We start from the raw sequence: 17,188 nt of genomic DNA on the forward strand, positions 1-17,188 counted from the left end.
TGGAATGGAATCAATAATGAAATCAGGATAACAAAAGCAAAATGCTACAGATGCTGAAAATTTCTGCAATAGTAAGAGATCCTTGTTGACCGTAGCAAGCAAACTGGGTGGTGGGTAATTGAGCATTAGTTGAGCCCTTCCAATTCAGGAGCAAGCAGTGTTGTCCCATAAAAGGTGGCTTGGTCACTCAGGGTGCCACTCGGTGATGATGCTGTCTCAAAATCCTCATTGCATTGATCCATACCCTGAGCTGTCTGCAGGATTGGAACTACTGCTGCTAGTGCTATCTCACTTACTTTTTCCACTGTTTTCCCATCACTCCAAGACTTGCTTCTTTTGCAGTTGAGGTAGTCTATATTGTTTTGCCTGCACAAAGGGGTTTTAAGGTGGTTTACAATTTGTGCTGACTGTTGCTATCCTTTAAAATTGGAGCTGATGTTGTGAGGCCCAGCAAACTAGGGCATTTTCACATTATAGGTTTGAATTCAAATTTTCCCTCTCCTAGGTTGTTTGCCAACCAAGGTTTGAAGGAGCCCTGATTCCTTTGGTATTCTATCTCGAGGTGGAAAACCAATAACCATAATCCAAGGAAAATGGTGTGTCACACATTTGGTCCTGAATTTGTCAGTCATTTTGTTGGGTTGGAATCCTTGCATTCTGGCTTCTGTCTTTGTCAAGGAAGACATCTGCCCAACTGGTGTCATGCTCATTGTTACTCCCTTCACTAGAGTGGCGCTTGTAGCTAGCTCGGACAGTTGCGTGTAGGTGAGGACCAGTAATAGCAGTCAATCCATTGAGTAGGATGTACTTGACCGAAAGTACTTCCTCTGTCTGAATACCCCATATATCCTAACTCTTAGTTGAGTTTTTGTTTTCCCAGTTTTCCCTTTCCTATTCACCTCAAAAAACTGATTCAGATTAACCTACAGAATTTCTTCATTTTTAAAAATCTTAGTTAACCTTCCATGCATTTCTCTGAAGACATAGAAGTCCCTGATACTAAAACTCTGCAAAAGCAGCAATATTTTCTAAAATTCTCCCATTGATACCAACACTGTTGTCACAAAAAGAAGCACAAGGCTTTATCAGAACCCAAACTCAAGATGCAAAATCTACTGTATAGAGGTTAGAGGATAAAAAGTAAGTTTCTTATCATTATAAGAATTGAGCATTCAACCACATTCAATGATTTATTATTCCAAAGCTTGCATCTCCATTCTCTGTTAATTATTTTTGTGAAGAGGAGCCTCATGGTATTAGTTCTGAATTTGTATTTGTTTTTTATTTGAATCTCAATCCTACTCTCACAACTTAGGTTCGCCAGGACAGGGCAATGTAATAATAGAATTCCACATTCAGCTTTCTTCTGGTGTATGGTAGTTAGACTTGTTTATTATTGTCGTCATCAGGAATCACAGTATGTTTCAACTACATTTTCAGCTAAACTACATTTTCAACTAGTTAGACATGGATTAGCTAGATGTTTAAAGAATATATGTTACTCTTGCATTTGACATGTATCTAGTACTTGTCCATATGAAAATTGAAGTGTTATTATTCTGCTCATGTATATATTTTGTATCAAAAGGTTTTGAACTACATCCTCAGAATCAACTGTCCCTCCTAGTTTTGTATTTTCTGCACACATAATCAGCTTGCATTTATTTCTGGACCAATGTCCTTGATGGAAATTGGAAGCAGTATTCATATGAATTGTCAGTATTACTCCATGCTACATCACTTAGTGCTTCAGACATGGAGCTAACAGGAGAGATGAGAAACTTTTGTCTTTACTTATGAAGCTACCTTGCATATTTAGGATTTGGAGATGTCGGTGTTGGACTGGATTAGACAAAGTTGAAAATCACACAACATCAGGTTATAGTCCAGCAGGTTTATTTCGAGGCTCTAGCTTTTGGAGTGCTGCTTCTTCAGCAGGTGGTTGTGGAGCAGAATCATTTGACATTGAATTTATAGCAACAGGATTGCAGTGTCATTGGAATGTAATATTAAACAAATTTAGCTTGACTTTTTCATCTTTTAGAGTGATCATGTTGGTTTCGGTTCCTTCCTATGTAAATCCCAGAACTTTATTAAAGTTGCATTCTCAAGATAACTTTTAACAATAGGTGCCATCTCAGCTCAGATAATGCATTGAAGGTGTAAAGTTAAAGTCTGCCTGTGTCCCAATGTTAGGTCAAACTGATTCTATTTGTAAAGTGGGATTTACAGAATTTTACATGGATTTATGCCATTTTTAACAAAATAAAATGTAATTCTGCAAGTACAAATGCACCCCACAAACCTACCTGTGTTTGCGTGCAGGGGAGACCGAATGAGTGTGTGCATGTGTGTGTCTGTAAGAGACTGTGTGCATAAATGTGAGTATAATGGGGCATAAGTCTGTGATAGGGTGTGAGTGTATGAGAGACGGTGTGTGTGTGTGTGGTGCAGTGGGGTCACCAGTAGTGCTACATGAATCTGGGGTCCCGGTTGAGTACTGAACTTGGCTATCAGCCTCTGCTCAGCCACTTTGCGTTGTTACCTGTTCCAAAGTCCGCTTTGGAGGATGGTCACCCGTAGGTCCAAGGCCGAATGTCCCGGACTGCTGAAGTGTTCCCTGACTGGGAGGAAACACTCCTGGTTGGTGATTGTTGTGCGGTGTCCATTCATCCATTGCCACAGCCTCTGCTTGGTCTGGTGTATCACCTGGTGTTGTGTGATTTTTAACTTTGCATGTTTAGTATTTACAGCACAACAGCAGCTCATTTGACTGTCAGGATGCTAGCTGGGTTTACGTTTCATATGAACCTTCTCACACCCTTGTTCAACTAACCCATAACATATCTTCGTATTTCATTTTTTTTCATGTATTTACGACTACACCTTGATTGCATTTATGTTTTCATTTCAGCCTACTCAAGTTGCACTTTCAAATCATTCTCTGGAGGTTTCTTCTGAATTTTCCTTTTGCTTTCATTTGCAGGTATGGAGAGGGTGTGAACAGGAGGAATGGATCCCTCATACCTATCAGGATTTGGAAGGTCTCCCATGCATCGTCATTTTAACTGGTAAAGATCCACTTGGAGAATCATTTCCAAGGTAAAACATTTTTTAAAACATTCATGTGAATTTTTAAACAGAGCTTGCAGCATGTCCCAAACGTTAATCCTTGTCTAATATTAATAATGTAAGAATATCAATGCATGTTTTATTATGCAATCAATTTGAGTTCTGGCATCATTAACTAGGAAGTACAGGATATCTTTCCATTAGCTGTAAAGCAGTAACCTAATTGAGGGATTCAGATTATTCCATCCTCATAATTTATCTTTGCAATCTGTAAATGTGGAAACCATTGTCAATTTAGTAAACTATATTGGGTTAAAATTATTACACACCCTCTAGCAACAGTCTTCTTCAATTTTTCTTTCCTCAATATCTCTCCTACCTTTGAAAATATTAAGTGTTGTTTAGATTTACAGCAAACTTCGTTTTAACTGGCACTCTTGATAAACCAGCAAGAATTATATGCCTCAAATATTCCAATGTCTGAGTATTTATGCTGTAAATAAAGTATAACAGTGATATGTATACTCCCTGTATTATACTTCACTTACTGTTTTAGAAGGTGTGTTGATGTTTCTTACATAGACTTTATGAGGGATGTGGATGTCTTGAAGCTTTGCTTGGTCAGGGTTTACTGTGGTTATGCAAACCACTTAATTATCTGGAATATTTGATTAACTGGCACATTCTAGTTCCACAAGCCAGTTAATAAAAAGTTTGCTGTAGTTCATTTGAAGCTTACAAAATTCAAGTACCTCTTCCGATTGATTAGCCCTAGCGGTGATTGTCAGCAGACTGTTTTATCTTGGAGAACATTTTAGCTAAGTCATAATCTGCCATCATATGTATGCGTGTGTGCATGCACGCACATACACTCTCAGGTGTCATATATTTTAGGCTTGCTTTATTGATGTGCAATCTCACAAAACATGCACACCATAATGTAGGACATGAAAGATAGTTCTTATTTGATAATTTGTGCCTTACTTCAATCTTTTTATGAAGGTCCATGAAGTACTGTGATCTTAGGTTAATTGACTCCAGCTACCTCACACGCACAAGTCTTGAGCAAGAAGTAGGCCTCGCTTGTGGCTACATTTCTAAGAGTGCTGTCAGAGAAACCATTGCAGTTCTGGAACAAACTGAGAAGGAGCAGGAGAAGGTTCTTATCAGTGAGAATGAATCTGATGAATTACAGATTGACCTAGAGAGGCCACAAAGTAACAGCAGTGCAATCACTGGAACCTCAGGTTAGTATACCCTGAGATTATCATGTCTACAGGTTTGGCTTGTATTATGTTGCCATACATTTCCAGGCTTCTAGGTTTGAATATTACAGGCCCTCTGGAGATGGGATGGAAAGTGGCAGGGATGGCAAAATAGTTAAAACAGGTATTAGGATATTTCCAGAAATGGGGTGTAATAATGTCATTGGACTAGTAATCTCGAAAACCAGGCTAATGCTCTGGGAACATGGCTTCACACTCGACCACAGCAGTTGGCGCACTAAATTCAATTAATCTGGAATTGAAAGATAGTCTCAGTAAAGGTGAACATGAAACCATTAGTGATTGTCATAATGACCCACCTGGTTCTCTAATGTCCTGTAGGGAAGGAAATCTGCCATGCTTAGTCAGGTCTCGCCTACATGTAATGCCAAACAATGTGGTTGACTCTTACCTGTCCTCTGAAATGGCTTAGCAAGCCATTCAGTTCAAGGTGCAAATAGAAGTGGGAAACAACTGTTGACCTTTCAAGTGATGCCCACATCCCATATAAGGACAACAAATGGCAGTGTATTGGACACCTACTGACAAGAGTTAGGCCCCCAATTATTCTAATTAGTTGTCCAAGTAACAGCTATGTTAACATGATGCTGGAATTTTACCCAAGTCAGCTTGGTCCCTCTGCTGCCAAGTGAACAGTGAAGCTGTCAAGTGGTTCCCAGTTAAATCCCAGGCTGCTTTCTTTCTGCCTCTGGATGGTTTACCCAGTAATAATGGCTAGTCCTGTGGCTCCATTACTGTTGCTAATGGGTTCACTCTTCCTGGCACCAGGTCCATCCTGCCTGGACCAAGGAGAGGCTTCACCATTTCCCTGCATCGTCTACAGCAACCATCTTAATGGTAGTGTTGCCAGTCCTCTGACTGGCCCAGCAGCTCTAAATGACTGCTCACTGTCCTCAAGTAGACAGTGGTTCTGGTGGAAACCTCTTTATTTAAAAATACCTTCCATCCCAAGCTAGTGTCCTACCATTTGCCCACATGGGCTTGGGACAGACTTTCTCAAATAGTGAGGAGAGAACATGGTTTTTTTTGTAGAAATCTAGGCCTACATGTTGATGTATTTTGTAATTGTTTATTATTAATGTCTTTTCTTAAGTTGTATTTTTCGAAGTTTAATGTGTTTATCAGTTATTCTGTTTCCTTGTGAACATTTCTTAATGTAGCAAATACAAAAACATAAAAAAGTACAAGCCTTCCGAAAGATTACTGTAGTGATCGCTAAAAGATGGAGAGAGAGAGATGGAGGAAAGTGATAGAGAACTTGAAGTGATCCAATGATATTAATGAAAATGTTAGGAAAGAGACTAAAATCATAGTGATAATGATATAACTAAGGAATCACAGAGTCACAGGGCAAGTATAGAAGAAAGAATATGCAAGATACAGTGACAGAAGACATATAGTTCCAATAATTAAAACTTACAGTAGCGTGGATGAGAAAGCAAGAAAGGAAACCTCCAAGAGATCATTGGAATAAGATACGTTGAGGATAACAAGATCATTGAAGCTAAAGGAAAATGAACTTCAGAGTATGCAAATTTAAGTTGTTTTACTTCCAATTTATCAAGCTAAATAGATATATGCTTCTCAATGAACTAGAGTAAATCTTCCCAATATCAGAGGAAGAGAAAAAGAAAAGCAAGAGAGCTGAGATTGTAAGAAGGCTTCTTTCTCCATTACGTTGTCTTAGAATCGTACAGCACAGAAACAGTCCAACCACTTCATGCCAACCATAATCCCAAACTAAACTAGTCAAATTTAACTCCATTTGCCACTCTTCAGCGCATTGATCCAACTGATTCAGATCTCTTTGTAATATTAGATAACCTTCTTCACTGTCCACTATACCAACAAACTTGGTGTCATCCGCGAACTTATTAGCCATGCTTTCCATATTCTCATCTAAATCTATCTCTATCCAATTTCTCCCTTGCCTTTCCTTGCCTTTCCTTATCACCTCTCCAAATTAATTTTGTCTATAAGACTGAGACCCAAATCATTTTGCTTTGCTTATATTATCATTAAATTGCTGATCACACAGATTTTCTTAATCCCCAATCTTCACACAATTGGCATTCTTTCTTTCACCTCTACTCTTCCTGAAACATATCGACCATACCTGATTATCAGGAGAACTACCACCCAGTCACCACTGTTTCCTTTCTAACATCCGTTAAATGCTGGTGTCTTCCAAACCTGTTCACATCTTTTCCCCAATTCACTGATTGAATATGTCCAATCAACATTCAACTCCCATCACAGCGCTAAAATAGTCCCAGTCACACAAGTAATCTTACTTGTCTGTCTTAACCTCATGCAGTTATTGACATGTTTAATTTATTCTGTCTTTCTCCAATGATTCAACTCAGTGGGATTCACTGTGACTTAGTCTAATTCCTGTCAATCCAGTCACAACCAGAACATATTTAGCAAAGGCTAATTTTCCTTGCTGTATATTGTTATCTCCAGCTCTTCCCCTATCCTCCCCCTCGTCATCTGGACACTGTTGTTTGGCGACATCATCTGCAGACCTGTGGTTAACTTTTTAAATGTGTGCTGAAGAGTTCAGCCTCTTCACTAGCTGCCCCATTTTCTCCTCCTAAGGGTCAGACTAATTCCCTGACATGCATTTCTGGTTAAGCTACAAATTTGTCCAATTAACATGGAGAAGACCAAATTCATTGTCGTTGGCCTTCATCACAAACTTGGCGTCCTTGACACTGATTTTATCTTCCCCTCAGCCACTGACTACAACTAAACCAAATTATTCAAAACCTTAGCTTCCAAACTTCTGACCCCATAGTGACTCCATCACTAAGACATTCTCTATGTCTTTCTCTATAACATTGCCAGACTCTATCTCTCCCTTTTGTAGATCTCACACTGAGTGCCTCAGCATGCACTTGTGCCTCCAGACTCAAGTATTTTGAATTCTCCACCTACATCAAGTGTAGCTCACTTATCATCTCTGCATATGCTGAATTACTTTGGCTTAGTCCTCTAAGCCTTCATTTTTGTGTGAAGATTCCTTCATAATTTTGACTACCCTATCTATATATTCTCCTTCAACCACATCGTGCTGCAAACTAAATTCTCCATGCCTCTGATTATTATCATAACTTCAGGCGCCATTGCTCCTAAACCTCTTAACTTCCCAAGATCCTTCTTGAAGATCCTTCTTAAACTATACTTCTGACCAAGATTTTAAGGTGCTGCTCCTGCAATCTTCTCCTTTTCTCTTGAGTCCATTTTTTTTTCAATTAAATAAAAACAAGATTTTTATAAGACAGAATTAAGACGTAGAAGTAATTGATAAAAGGTGACTGAGGAAACTTACTCGGTCTAGAAAAATACAATGGGCTGTTCAGAACTGTCTCCAGCTGCCCAAAGGAAATCAGACTTTTTCGTTATATGAAACTTGAGTGGAGCAATTTCACTAGGTGTTGTCATTTTTAAAGTTAACTTTTGTTTGGCTTCAATAGGTTCCATAGCAGATAATGGAGTGACCATCTCTAGTGCTCTGGACTCAACACAAAAACCTGTTTCATCACTGAGCTTTCAGAATATTGTAAACAACTCCAGTGATGAAGGCACTTCAGCACATACCTCAACCAGTGTAGGCAGCGAGGGCTGCAAACAGGAGTGTGACTCAGAAGGGAAAGAAACTGCAAGCAGTACAGTCTCAAAATCATCCATATCGTCTGTGAATTCTCGCCAATCTATTATACTTAATAAAGACTTCAGGACTCCACACCTCATTTTTCAACGCACTGTAATTTTATCAAAACCAGTATATCATCTTCTCGTCTCCTCAAAAAACGAACACTTATGCTCCGCCAATTTGTTGCCCCATGCTGATATGGCTTGGACAAGCTCACTGAGATCACCCTTTCATAAAGACTTGAGCAGTGAAGAACAATCACTTTACTACAGACAATGGACAATTCCCAGGCAACATCATGCAGACTTTAGCAATAAAAATGAAGGAGGTTCTGGAAATTCCCATCAGCGACGGTTATTATTGGTGGGACCACCACAGGTAATTCTCAGTATTTAAACTGCTCATGCTTGTAATATTAAAATAAATTTGTTTAATAATATTACACATAGGGTAAATGGTGATATATTGTTCTTGACTAACAAGAGAATCAAATAGTAATGGGGATAGACAGGAAAGTGGAGCTGAAGCCACAGTCAGATCACCCATGATCTTACTAAATTGCAGAACAGAACAAGAGGCCAGAATGCCTACTCCTGTCCTAATTCATATGTTCTATTAGTAAGATCAACCAAAAAGGCTCACTACCAATGAGATGTGTTATTGTTGTTCCCTACCATGATTGCAGCATTTCATTTTAATTCTCATCCAAATAAAATACAAAGGTATATAGCCAAAAGCCATTTAGAGAATGTCTGGAATTCTCTTTCTGTTGATACAGTTCGCAAATAGCATCATTATGAATGTTTGAATGAGCTTCAAAACTCACTAATGGATTAGTTCAGCCTGAGTACGGTGATAGTGGAATGTTTGCTTTGATTGATTAATTTCTTTGAGGTTGTAATAAGTTACTCTTTTTTTGAACTTCCTTTCAATATCTGCATACTTATATGGAAATGCTTAAGGGATGTGAAATAAGATGAACCTACTTTTATCAAAATATTATTGCTCTATTTGATTGACTTTTACAGCCTTGTAAGAGTCTATAAAAGATTTCTGAATAGATGTTATTTTAAGTGCATTTCAAGACTTGCTGTTGTTATATGACTCATTAATTTTACAGTGTATACTCGCTTAGTTGCCATGAAGGATGTAGGGGTGTATGCAAGGAGCATGAAGGTCATGCATGGAATGGACGTGGCATTAAGGGGTGATCCTAACAGCCTTTAAATCAATTAAGTTGCAGAGAACTGAGGCGGGTCTTGGTATTTGCCCACTTCTGCACTATCTTCAGAGATGGCAGACTTCCTGGAATAAAAGTATGATAAGTAGGGGAAGGAGAAAAGGACAAATGTCTGCTGAGTTAGAAACTTTCACTGTGATGGATCATAGTAACCATGATTTTCATTTTTACTCTCCACCAAACCTAGTACAAAAAAAATCACCAAATATGTCATCTTGAGAAACAGATACCTGGTCTTCTGTACCTCACATGTGACATGATGCAGCTGAAGTGAAGCCTGGCTGTTGTATGTGGTGACCAATGGCTTGAGATGACTTTGGTTACCTGAAGCTTAAAAAGCCCAGGGGGATGCAGGTACACCCTTTTAGATTTCAGATATTGGAAGCACTAGGATCATTGAGAGAAAGAGCTTTGGAGTGGCTGTCTACCCTCACATCACTTCAGGAGAGGACCCCAAGAGAAGCAGCTGAAGCTCTTTCTCTATATCAGTGTGTGATTAAGGCACCTCCATAATAACCATGTGCAGTAGCCTCTGATTGCTCTGCAGGTTCACCAGGTCTCCATAGAGAAAGCAAATTGCTCACCCACATGAGATTTGGCAGAACCTATGACTTCCTGCATACTTGTGCATGTTAATGCAATGTCTGTGGCAGCTTTATCAGCTGTTCCCCTGCCTTTTACTGCATCTCCAGGAGATCTTGTGAGGTCAGTACCAGAAGCATGTCATTAGCATAGGTTTTAGCATGGGCGAAAGCTTCATCAGTCCTCCAAATGTCAGGTCCCACAACTGACACAGCCTCCATTAACCACTCAGCATGTCTGTGATATGTTCACCAGAGAGTGACCCTGATTCTCATCATGATCATCTTCTACTGAAGGGACCGTAGCTGTGCTGGTGGAGGGTATTGTTGTAAGATACGAAAATCTGAAGTTTCAAAGCCCTCCAGCCCTGGACTACATGGCTAATGGATAATGGAACAGGCTAACCTTCTGGCATGCATTGGAGAACACAAAAAATTAGATTTACATTATTCACAATCATTCTCTGCTCAAATCTCTTTTACCACCAGTGGTTGACACCAGGCTCATGGTCTTCTCACTGCCTTGTCTCTGCATATTAGCATCACCATGCACAACTGCCCAGCTGCCCTACTCTCTGACTAATTTTAGCGCCTCCTTCTTTGCTGGTATGAGAGATCTAGTGTCAAGAACTCTTGACCTGACTTTGTATGTTCTCTGGTGCTGTATATATCACCTACTGCAGCAGACAAATGTGTACAATGGGTCTCAGCTCAACCCAACCCACTTATGAACCCTCCTCTGACTGATAATGGAGCTTTCCAGGAGGTTGGGAGAGAGCGGGGCACCATTTTCCTACCCTGAGTCAGGCACATTGATGCCGATCACAGGTGAGGTCAGTAGTTGACTGAGGCTGGAGGTCTCGTCAATGGGTTGGATTCCTCTCAGACTCTGCAACACGAATGAAGCTGGCTTGTAGGTGCTGCAGGCATGGTCAGGTAGCACTTAAAAAGTGGCCCCAGACTTCCAACCCTGTAATCTTGCTGGGGTTCAGTAAGCTCCTACCTGTGCCCAAGCATTACATTTCCATTGTATTTACTGATTGATTTTCACGTATTCACAATGAATCAGCTATCTTCCAGAAAGATGTGCTGTCCATTCCCAGGTCTGTGATTGGAATCTGCACCAAAATTATTATACTGCACCCTTCTTATAATTACCAATTACTAAAAGCGTATAGAAAAGTAAATCCAAGGGTTTAACTTTACAAGGAGTATCAAGACCTCCAGATTGGGATGGATCCTGACCCTGCACTTAACAGCAGCAGGCCCACCTTGCTGATGTTACCACCAGCAACATCCAAATTAGCTGCCCGTGGACTTGCCATTCAATTAGGAATGATGCATTGATTTCTGTACTGTTTACCTTATCAAGGGGGTAGACAGCCTCTCTGCATCAGGCCCCACCATTGATAAAATACCCAGGATCACAGGAGGGTCGGCATTGTACTGACTTTGTATCATCCTTCCCACTCTCTATAGGCTGGTAAAATCCTGACCCAATTATTTAGGTGAATCCTAAGTGTATATGATTTTGGGGCCAGCACGGTGTCTCAGTGGTTAGTACTGCTGCCTCACAGCACTAGGGACCTAGGTTCGATACCAGCCTAGGGCTACTGTCTGTGTAGAGTTTGCACGTTCTCCCTGTGTCTGCGTGGGTTTCCTCCAGTTTCCTCCCACATTCTAAAAGATGTGCAGGTTAAGTGAATTGGCCATACTAAATTGCCCATAATATTAGGTGCATTAGTCAGGGGAAATGAGTCTGGGTGGGTTACTCTTCAGAGGGTCAGTGTGAACTTGTTGGGCTGAAGGGCCTGTTTCCACACTGTAGGGAATCTAATCTCATATATTTCTGATTCTTTGTTGTTGTGTTATTTACAAACAAAATGCATTCAATAATTATTATCCTAAATATTGTCTGTGCCCTCCTTATTTTAGTAACAGTTTTGAAATGTAACATAACTACTTCTCTTTAATTCAACACCCCTTCCTCAATATTTACAAATTTGGCTACAGAAATAATTAGAAGCTCACAATATAAATTGAAAGTTCACATTTTTAAAATTCCTGTACCACTGTTTTGTTAGCTTTATGAGTTAGAAATGGTACAAACATTCAGTCTTCAGAAAGTTCTAATTAGAATTTTCTTACAGATTGGGAAGACAGGTGCATACTTACAGTTCCTTAGGATTCTTTTTCGAATGTTAATAAGACTTCTAGAGGTTGATGTATACAATGAAGAAGAAATTAATGAGGGTAGGTACTGTTAATATTTTGATAAATGTAACACATACTAATTTTCTTCTGCTTTTGCATGACTTACAAGTCTACTAATTATTATTCACATTTCAGAATTGCCTTGGTACAAAATGTTATATAATATGTTGTACTTGGAAACAGGATAATTAGCAACTGTTCTTTTGGGGTCACATTTATTGTGAAAGTCACAAGTAAGTGGCACAAACAGCGGGCATATGTTCTGTCACAGCCCGATGGCAGGGAAAGACAATCCAAAATGGTACTGCCAAAGATGTGACTAATGTGAGTATGTCTTTTTTCGGTGTAAAAGGGGTTCAGAGAGAGGAGATCTGAACGAGGGTCACTGAACTCAAAACTTTAATTTTGTTTTCTCTCCACATCTCAGCTGAGTTCCTCCATCAGCTTTTGCTTTTATTTGTTTTAGATCTCCAGCACCTGGTGTTCTTTTTTCTATGTTGGAGGGGGGTTGGTGGGAGGAGGAGGAAATGGGTACATAGGCATAGTCTCCCAGGTGGGAGGTCAGACAGGCAGCAGGAGCTGGATACATCAGGCGCTTAAAGTTTTCCTTCATCACAGTCTCCCCCCGCCACCAAAACCAGCTTCTCTGTCCTGGACTTCCCACACTCCCATCCACACCTCCACTCCTAGCCTTTGTCCTTTTTGAGCTGGGCTAAGCCTCTTCCTCACCTCCCTGATCCCTTATCAGTGGCCATATTGCATTGTGTATGATCACTGCATTCACTTGTATATCTGCATACCTTCAGTACTCCCTGAGATTAATGCAAAGTCTTATTTGTTCACTCCACTCCAGGTTTTGTAAGCTAAACTATGATTTTTTTTGTTTCAGAGATGAAAGAGACAAATGAGCAGGCACAAGGAATTAACACACAGTGGCCTGACATTGAACTCTTCAGCAAAATGATCTTTGACTTGACAGTACATGATCCAAGATATCGCCACATAAGTCCTGTGTACTCAGACAAGCTGCCAAAGATTAAGCTAGGTCAGCAGAGCTTTTTTTACATAAAAGAACAACTGCTCGAAATAATGCATCTATTGTGGGTGTGCAAAATGGAAATGAAAATTCATTTCTGTTGTCTTGAAATATCTTTATAGGTGAAGTTTATGGAATTGTGAAATCGTACAGTGTAGAAGGACACCATCAATCAGTGCTAATTGTTTCAAAGAACTGTACAGTTCATCAACTGCTTTGCTTTTTTTCCCCATGTCGTGCATTTATTTCTCCCACAGATATTTATCTGATTCCTTTTTGAAGGCTTTTATTGAATCTGTTTGCACCACTCAATGACACATTCCAACTTCTAACCACTTCTATAATGTCACGTTACCTCTTGCTCCTTTGTCAGTTACTTAAATCTGTGCCTTATTATCAACCCTGTAGCCTGAAGAAACAGCTCTTGTTTATTTACTATGTCAAAACTTGTCATGATTGTAATCGCTTCATTGCTCAAAGGAGAACAACCCTAGTTTTTTTCAGTCTGTCCAAAAAACAATAATCCTTCATTGTGGAATATTTTAGTAGTTTTCTTCTGTACCCTCTTCAAAGCTTGCATATCCTTTCCAGAGAGTGGTGTCCAGAAATGGGATTCAATGTGGTTTTTTTGTGCAATATGCCTTCAAAGGATATGCTCATCATGTTGTCGTATCATGCAGTGTGACCTAATGGTACAATGCTCTTAATCTCCATTTTACTGAGCTCTGTCCTCTTGTAATGTGACAGGCCAAGGGAAGAGTGCAACGGTATGTGTGAATTACTTAGCATGAGCCCAAACACACAAGAACCTATGATTACTATGTACACATGCAAATACCAAGTGCTGTAATAAAAATTCATTAAATTCTTCATTATTATGTGACCTATGTTTCACTCATACTTCAAGGCAGCTAACATAAATTTTACAGAATGATAGTGACAAATTATCAGTATATCATGCCACACCATAATGTGATGTGATATACTGAAGATTTGCGGCTATCATGATGGAAGAATGGTTTGCTGGTTGTGCAATATTCAGTATCGTTCTTGACATCTCAAACATTAACGCAATCTGTTCATAAGCAGTAAGACAGTATCTGAGCTAGTAAATGGCAATACGTGCAACCCAAGTGCAACGACTATCTCAAACAAGAGAAAATCTATCCGTCACCCCTTGACACTACCTCATCGAATCCTCCACTGTCAACATCCTGGGTTTATCATTAACCAAAAACTAATCTGAACCAGCCATGCAAATACTGTGACTACAAGAATAAATCAGTTGCTAGGAATTTTACAGCAAGCAACTCAGTACTAGTCTTCCCAGTTCCTGTGCACTATCGACAAGGCGCATGTCAGAAGTGTCATGGAATACTCTCTACTGGATTCAGTTCCAACAAGTCAAGAGATTTGGCATCATCCAAGTCAAAGCAGACTGCTTGAATTAATGCCTTCAACATTCAGTTCTTCAATTACCAGTACACAGTGGTAGCAGTGTGTACCATCTACAAGAGGTGCTGAGGTAGCTCACCAAGGCTGTTCAGCACCTTCCAAACGTGCAATTTCTTTCATCTAGATAGAAGTACTACAGATGTACAGCAACACCACTGCCTGCAAGTTCCTCATACCACCCTGACTTAAAATCTTCCTTCAGTGACACTGGGACAAAGTCTTGGAATTCCCTTCCTAATAGCTCTAACAATTGCAGGGGTTCAAGAAGGCTGCTCACCAGCACCATTTCTGGGTGATAAATGCAGGATTAACCAGCAATGCAAACAATTCATGATCAAATAGTAAAACGTCTGATATAAACATCTTAACTGCCTTTATAACGTTTTTTGCTACTTAAAATTCATGCATAAACAGGACTTTCTGTAATTATGCCCTTTTTAGAATGCACCATTTAGATGTGTCTTCTCATTTTTCCTACTAAAATTTATCCCTTTACCTTTTCTGGTTTAAATTTCATTTGCCCTCTCTCAGACCATTCCACTCACCTATCCATGTCAGCTGTCATCTTCCTCATTGTTTACTCCACTTCCAAATTTCCTGCCATGTGAACATCTTGAAATTTTACTACATTAATTGCTGGGTTTTTACCTTGATTTCATGTATAATATGTATACATTGCTTCAGTTGGTAGATTCTGTTTGGGTTTTTTGTGGTTCAGTCACACAACTGCTGACTTGCACCACCATGATGAATGCAAAGAACTCTGGATCTGGAAATCTGAAACAAAAACAGGAAATGCTGGAGAAACTCAGCAGGTCTAGAGCATCTGTTGAGAGATATTCTGATGATGAATTACTGGATTTGAAACATTAACTCTGTTTTTCTCTCTACAGATGCTGGCAGACCTGCAGAGTCTCTCCAGCATACTTTGTTTTACTTTCATAGAGTCATAGAGATGTACAGCACAGAAACAGACCTTTCAGTCCAACTCATCCATGCTGACCAGATATCCCAACCGAATCTAGTCCCACATGCCACCACCCGGCCCAAATCCCTCCAAACTCCTCCTATTGATGTACTCAACCAGATGCCTTTTAAATGTTGCAATTGTACCAGCCTCCACCACTTCCTCTGGCAGCTCATTCCAAACATGTATCACCCTCTGCGTGAAAAAGTTGCCCCTTATATATCTCTTTATATCTTTCCCCTCTCACCCTAAACCTATGCCCTCTGCTTTTGGACTCCTTCACCCAGGGAAAAGACATTGTCTATTTATCCTATCCATGCCCCTCATGATTTTATAAACCTCTGTAAGGTCACCCCTCAGCTTCCGACACTCCAGGGAAAACAGCCGTAGCATATTCAACCTCTTCCTATAGCTCAAATCCTCCAACCCTGGCAACATCCTTGTAAATCTTTTCTGAACCCTTTCAAGTTTCACAACATCTTTCCGATAGGAAGGAGACCAGAATTGCACGCATTATTCCAACAGTGGCCTAACCAATGTCCTGTATAGCTGCAACATGACCTCCCAACTCCTGTACTCAATACTCTGACCAATAAAATAAAGCATACCAAATGCCTTCTTTCAACAGGAATTTGCTCTTTATTTTTCTGTCAGCCATTTCCTAGTTGGACAAACAGCGTAAATAATTTTGAACGAATGTGTGCATTATGGGGGAGTACTTAGCTTGCCAAGAAATTCAGTAATGTATTCTAATTAAAGGTCAGATTTTTGTGAAATGGCAGCGAGTCTGTGGGTCAGTAAAGATAGCAGGCAAGTTCTGATTTTGAGATTCCTATTGCTTCTCTCAAAACTCCCAATTTTTTTTGTTGATTCAGGAGAAGTTGTGCATACCCTGCACTCACAAACTGAGCATCTACATTATGGGGATTGATGAGGGTTTTGCTTCCAGCAGAAAATTTACCTGATGCAGTTATGCTTATGTTATCCCTTGATATATAAGAAACTAGGAGTGGATATTAAAGAATAGACTTTTATTACAGCGATGATTTTGTAGAAATATTTCATTCATAGACACATCCAGTATTTGGGCTATCATTATGCCTTGATGTTACACAGCATTCTCACATTGTGTGTCACGCTTCAAATGAGCCAAATTAAGATGGAGTCTGAGGTCTTCAGACCTTCAAGTTATATGTTATGATATAGTGTTCGTATTATGGTTATGTCTTTTAAAGGTATATTTGACTGTGAAATATAATATAGCAGAGGCAGGCATCTTTTCACCTGCTGCAATTGTTTGGAGTTGGGTCCTCCCAAGAACATGTGGTTCTCATGGTCCTTGTGAGGAGTTGGGAACCATAGTTCTGATTTCAAAACCTAATGGAGTAGAAGTTAAAAAGGTCTGCCTCATGCCACTCTTTATGTTGCACCCAGTCTCATGGCCTGTTATAATAGTCCACTTGCAAAGTCATTGCACTTGCATACTCATTGACTCAGTATGCACCATGTGCAGATCCGTTGAACTCTATAGTAAAAACGGTATATGTGAAATGATTAAAAAATCCATTCGCAATTTTCTTTAAAATGACTGTTGTTGCTATACCTTACAAAAGTGTCAATCAGCCAGGTCATTGGGATATTGACAAATTACTTTTATGAGGAACAAATGTAAATCTGAC

At 39.7% G+C, this 17,188-nt stretch overlaps 1 protein-coding gene across 3 annotated transcripts in view; it reads left to right on the forward strand.

Moving 5' to 3' along the window:
- Positions 1 to 17,188, forward strand: part of greb1l (GREB1 like retinoic acid receptor coactivator) — a 351,285-nt gene that overhangs the window by 301,303 nt on the left and 32,794 nt on the right. For all 3 annotated transcript variants that reach the window (XM_043688237.2, XM_043688239.2, XM_043688240.2), the window contains 5 exons: positions 2,987 to 3,102; positions 4,075 to 4,319; positions 7,838 to 8,394; positions 11,988 to 12,090; positions 12,941 to 13,096. In XM_043688237.2, the coding sequence (XP_043544172.1) occupies positions 2,987 to 3,102; positions 4,075 to 4,319; positions 7,838 to 8,394; positions 11,988 to 12,090; positions 12,941 to 13,096 (1,177 nt within the window). The remainder of the gene's footprint in view (positions 1 to 2,986; positions 3,103 to 4,074; positions 4,320 to 7,837; positions 8,395 to 11,987; positions 12,091 to 12,940; positions 13,097 to 17,188) is intronic.

This window comes from Chiloscyllium plagiosum, unplaced genomic scaffold (assembly GCF_037043375.1).
Source record: "Chiloscyllium plagiosum isolate Xiang-an unplaced genomic scaffold, Cpla_swu_hap1 HiC_scaffold_4, whole genome shotgun sequence".
Lineage (NCBI taxonomy): Eukaryota > Metazoa > Chordata > Chondrichthyes > Orectolobiformes > Hemiscylliidae > Chiloscyllium > Chiloscyllium plagiosum.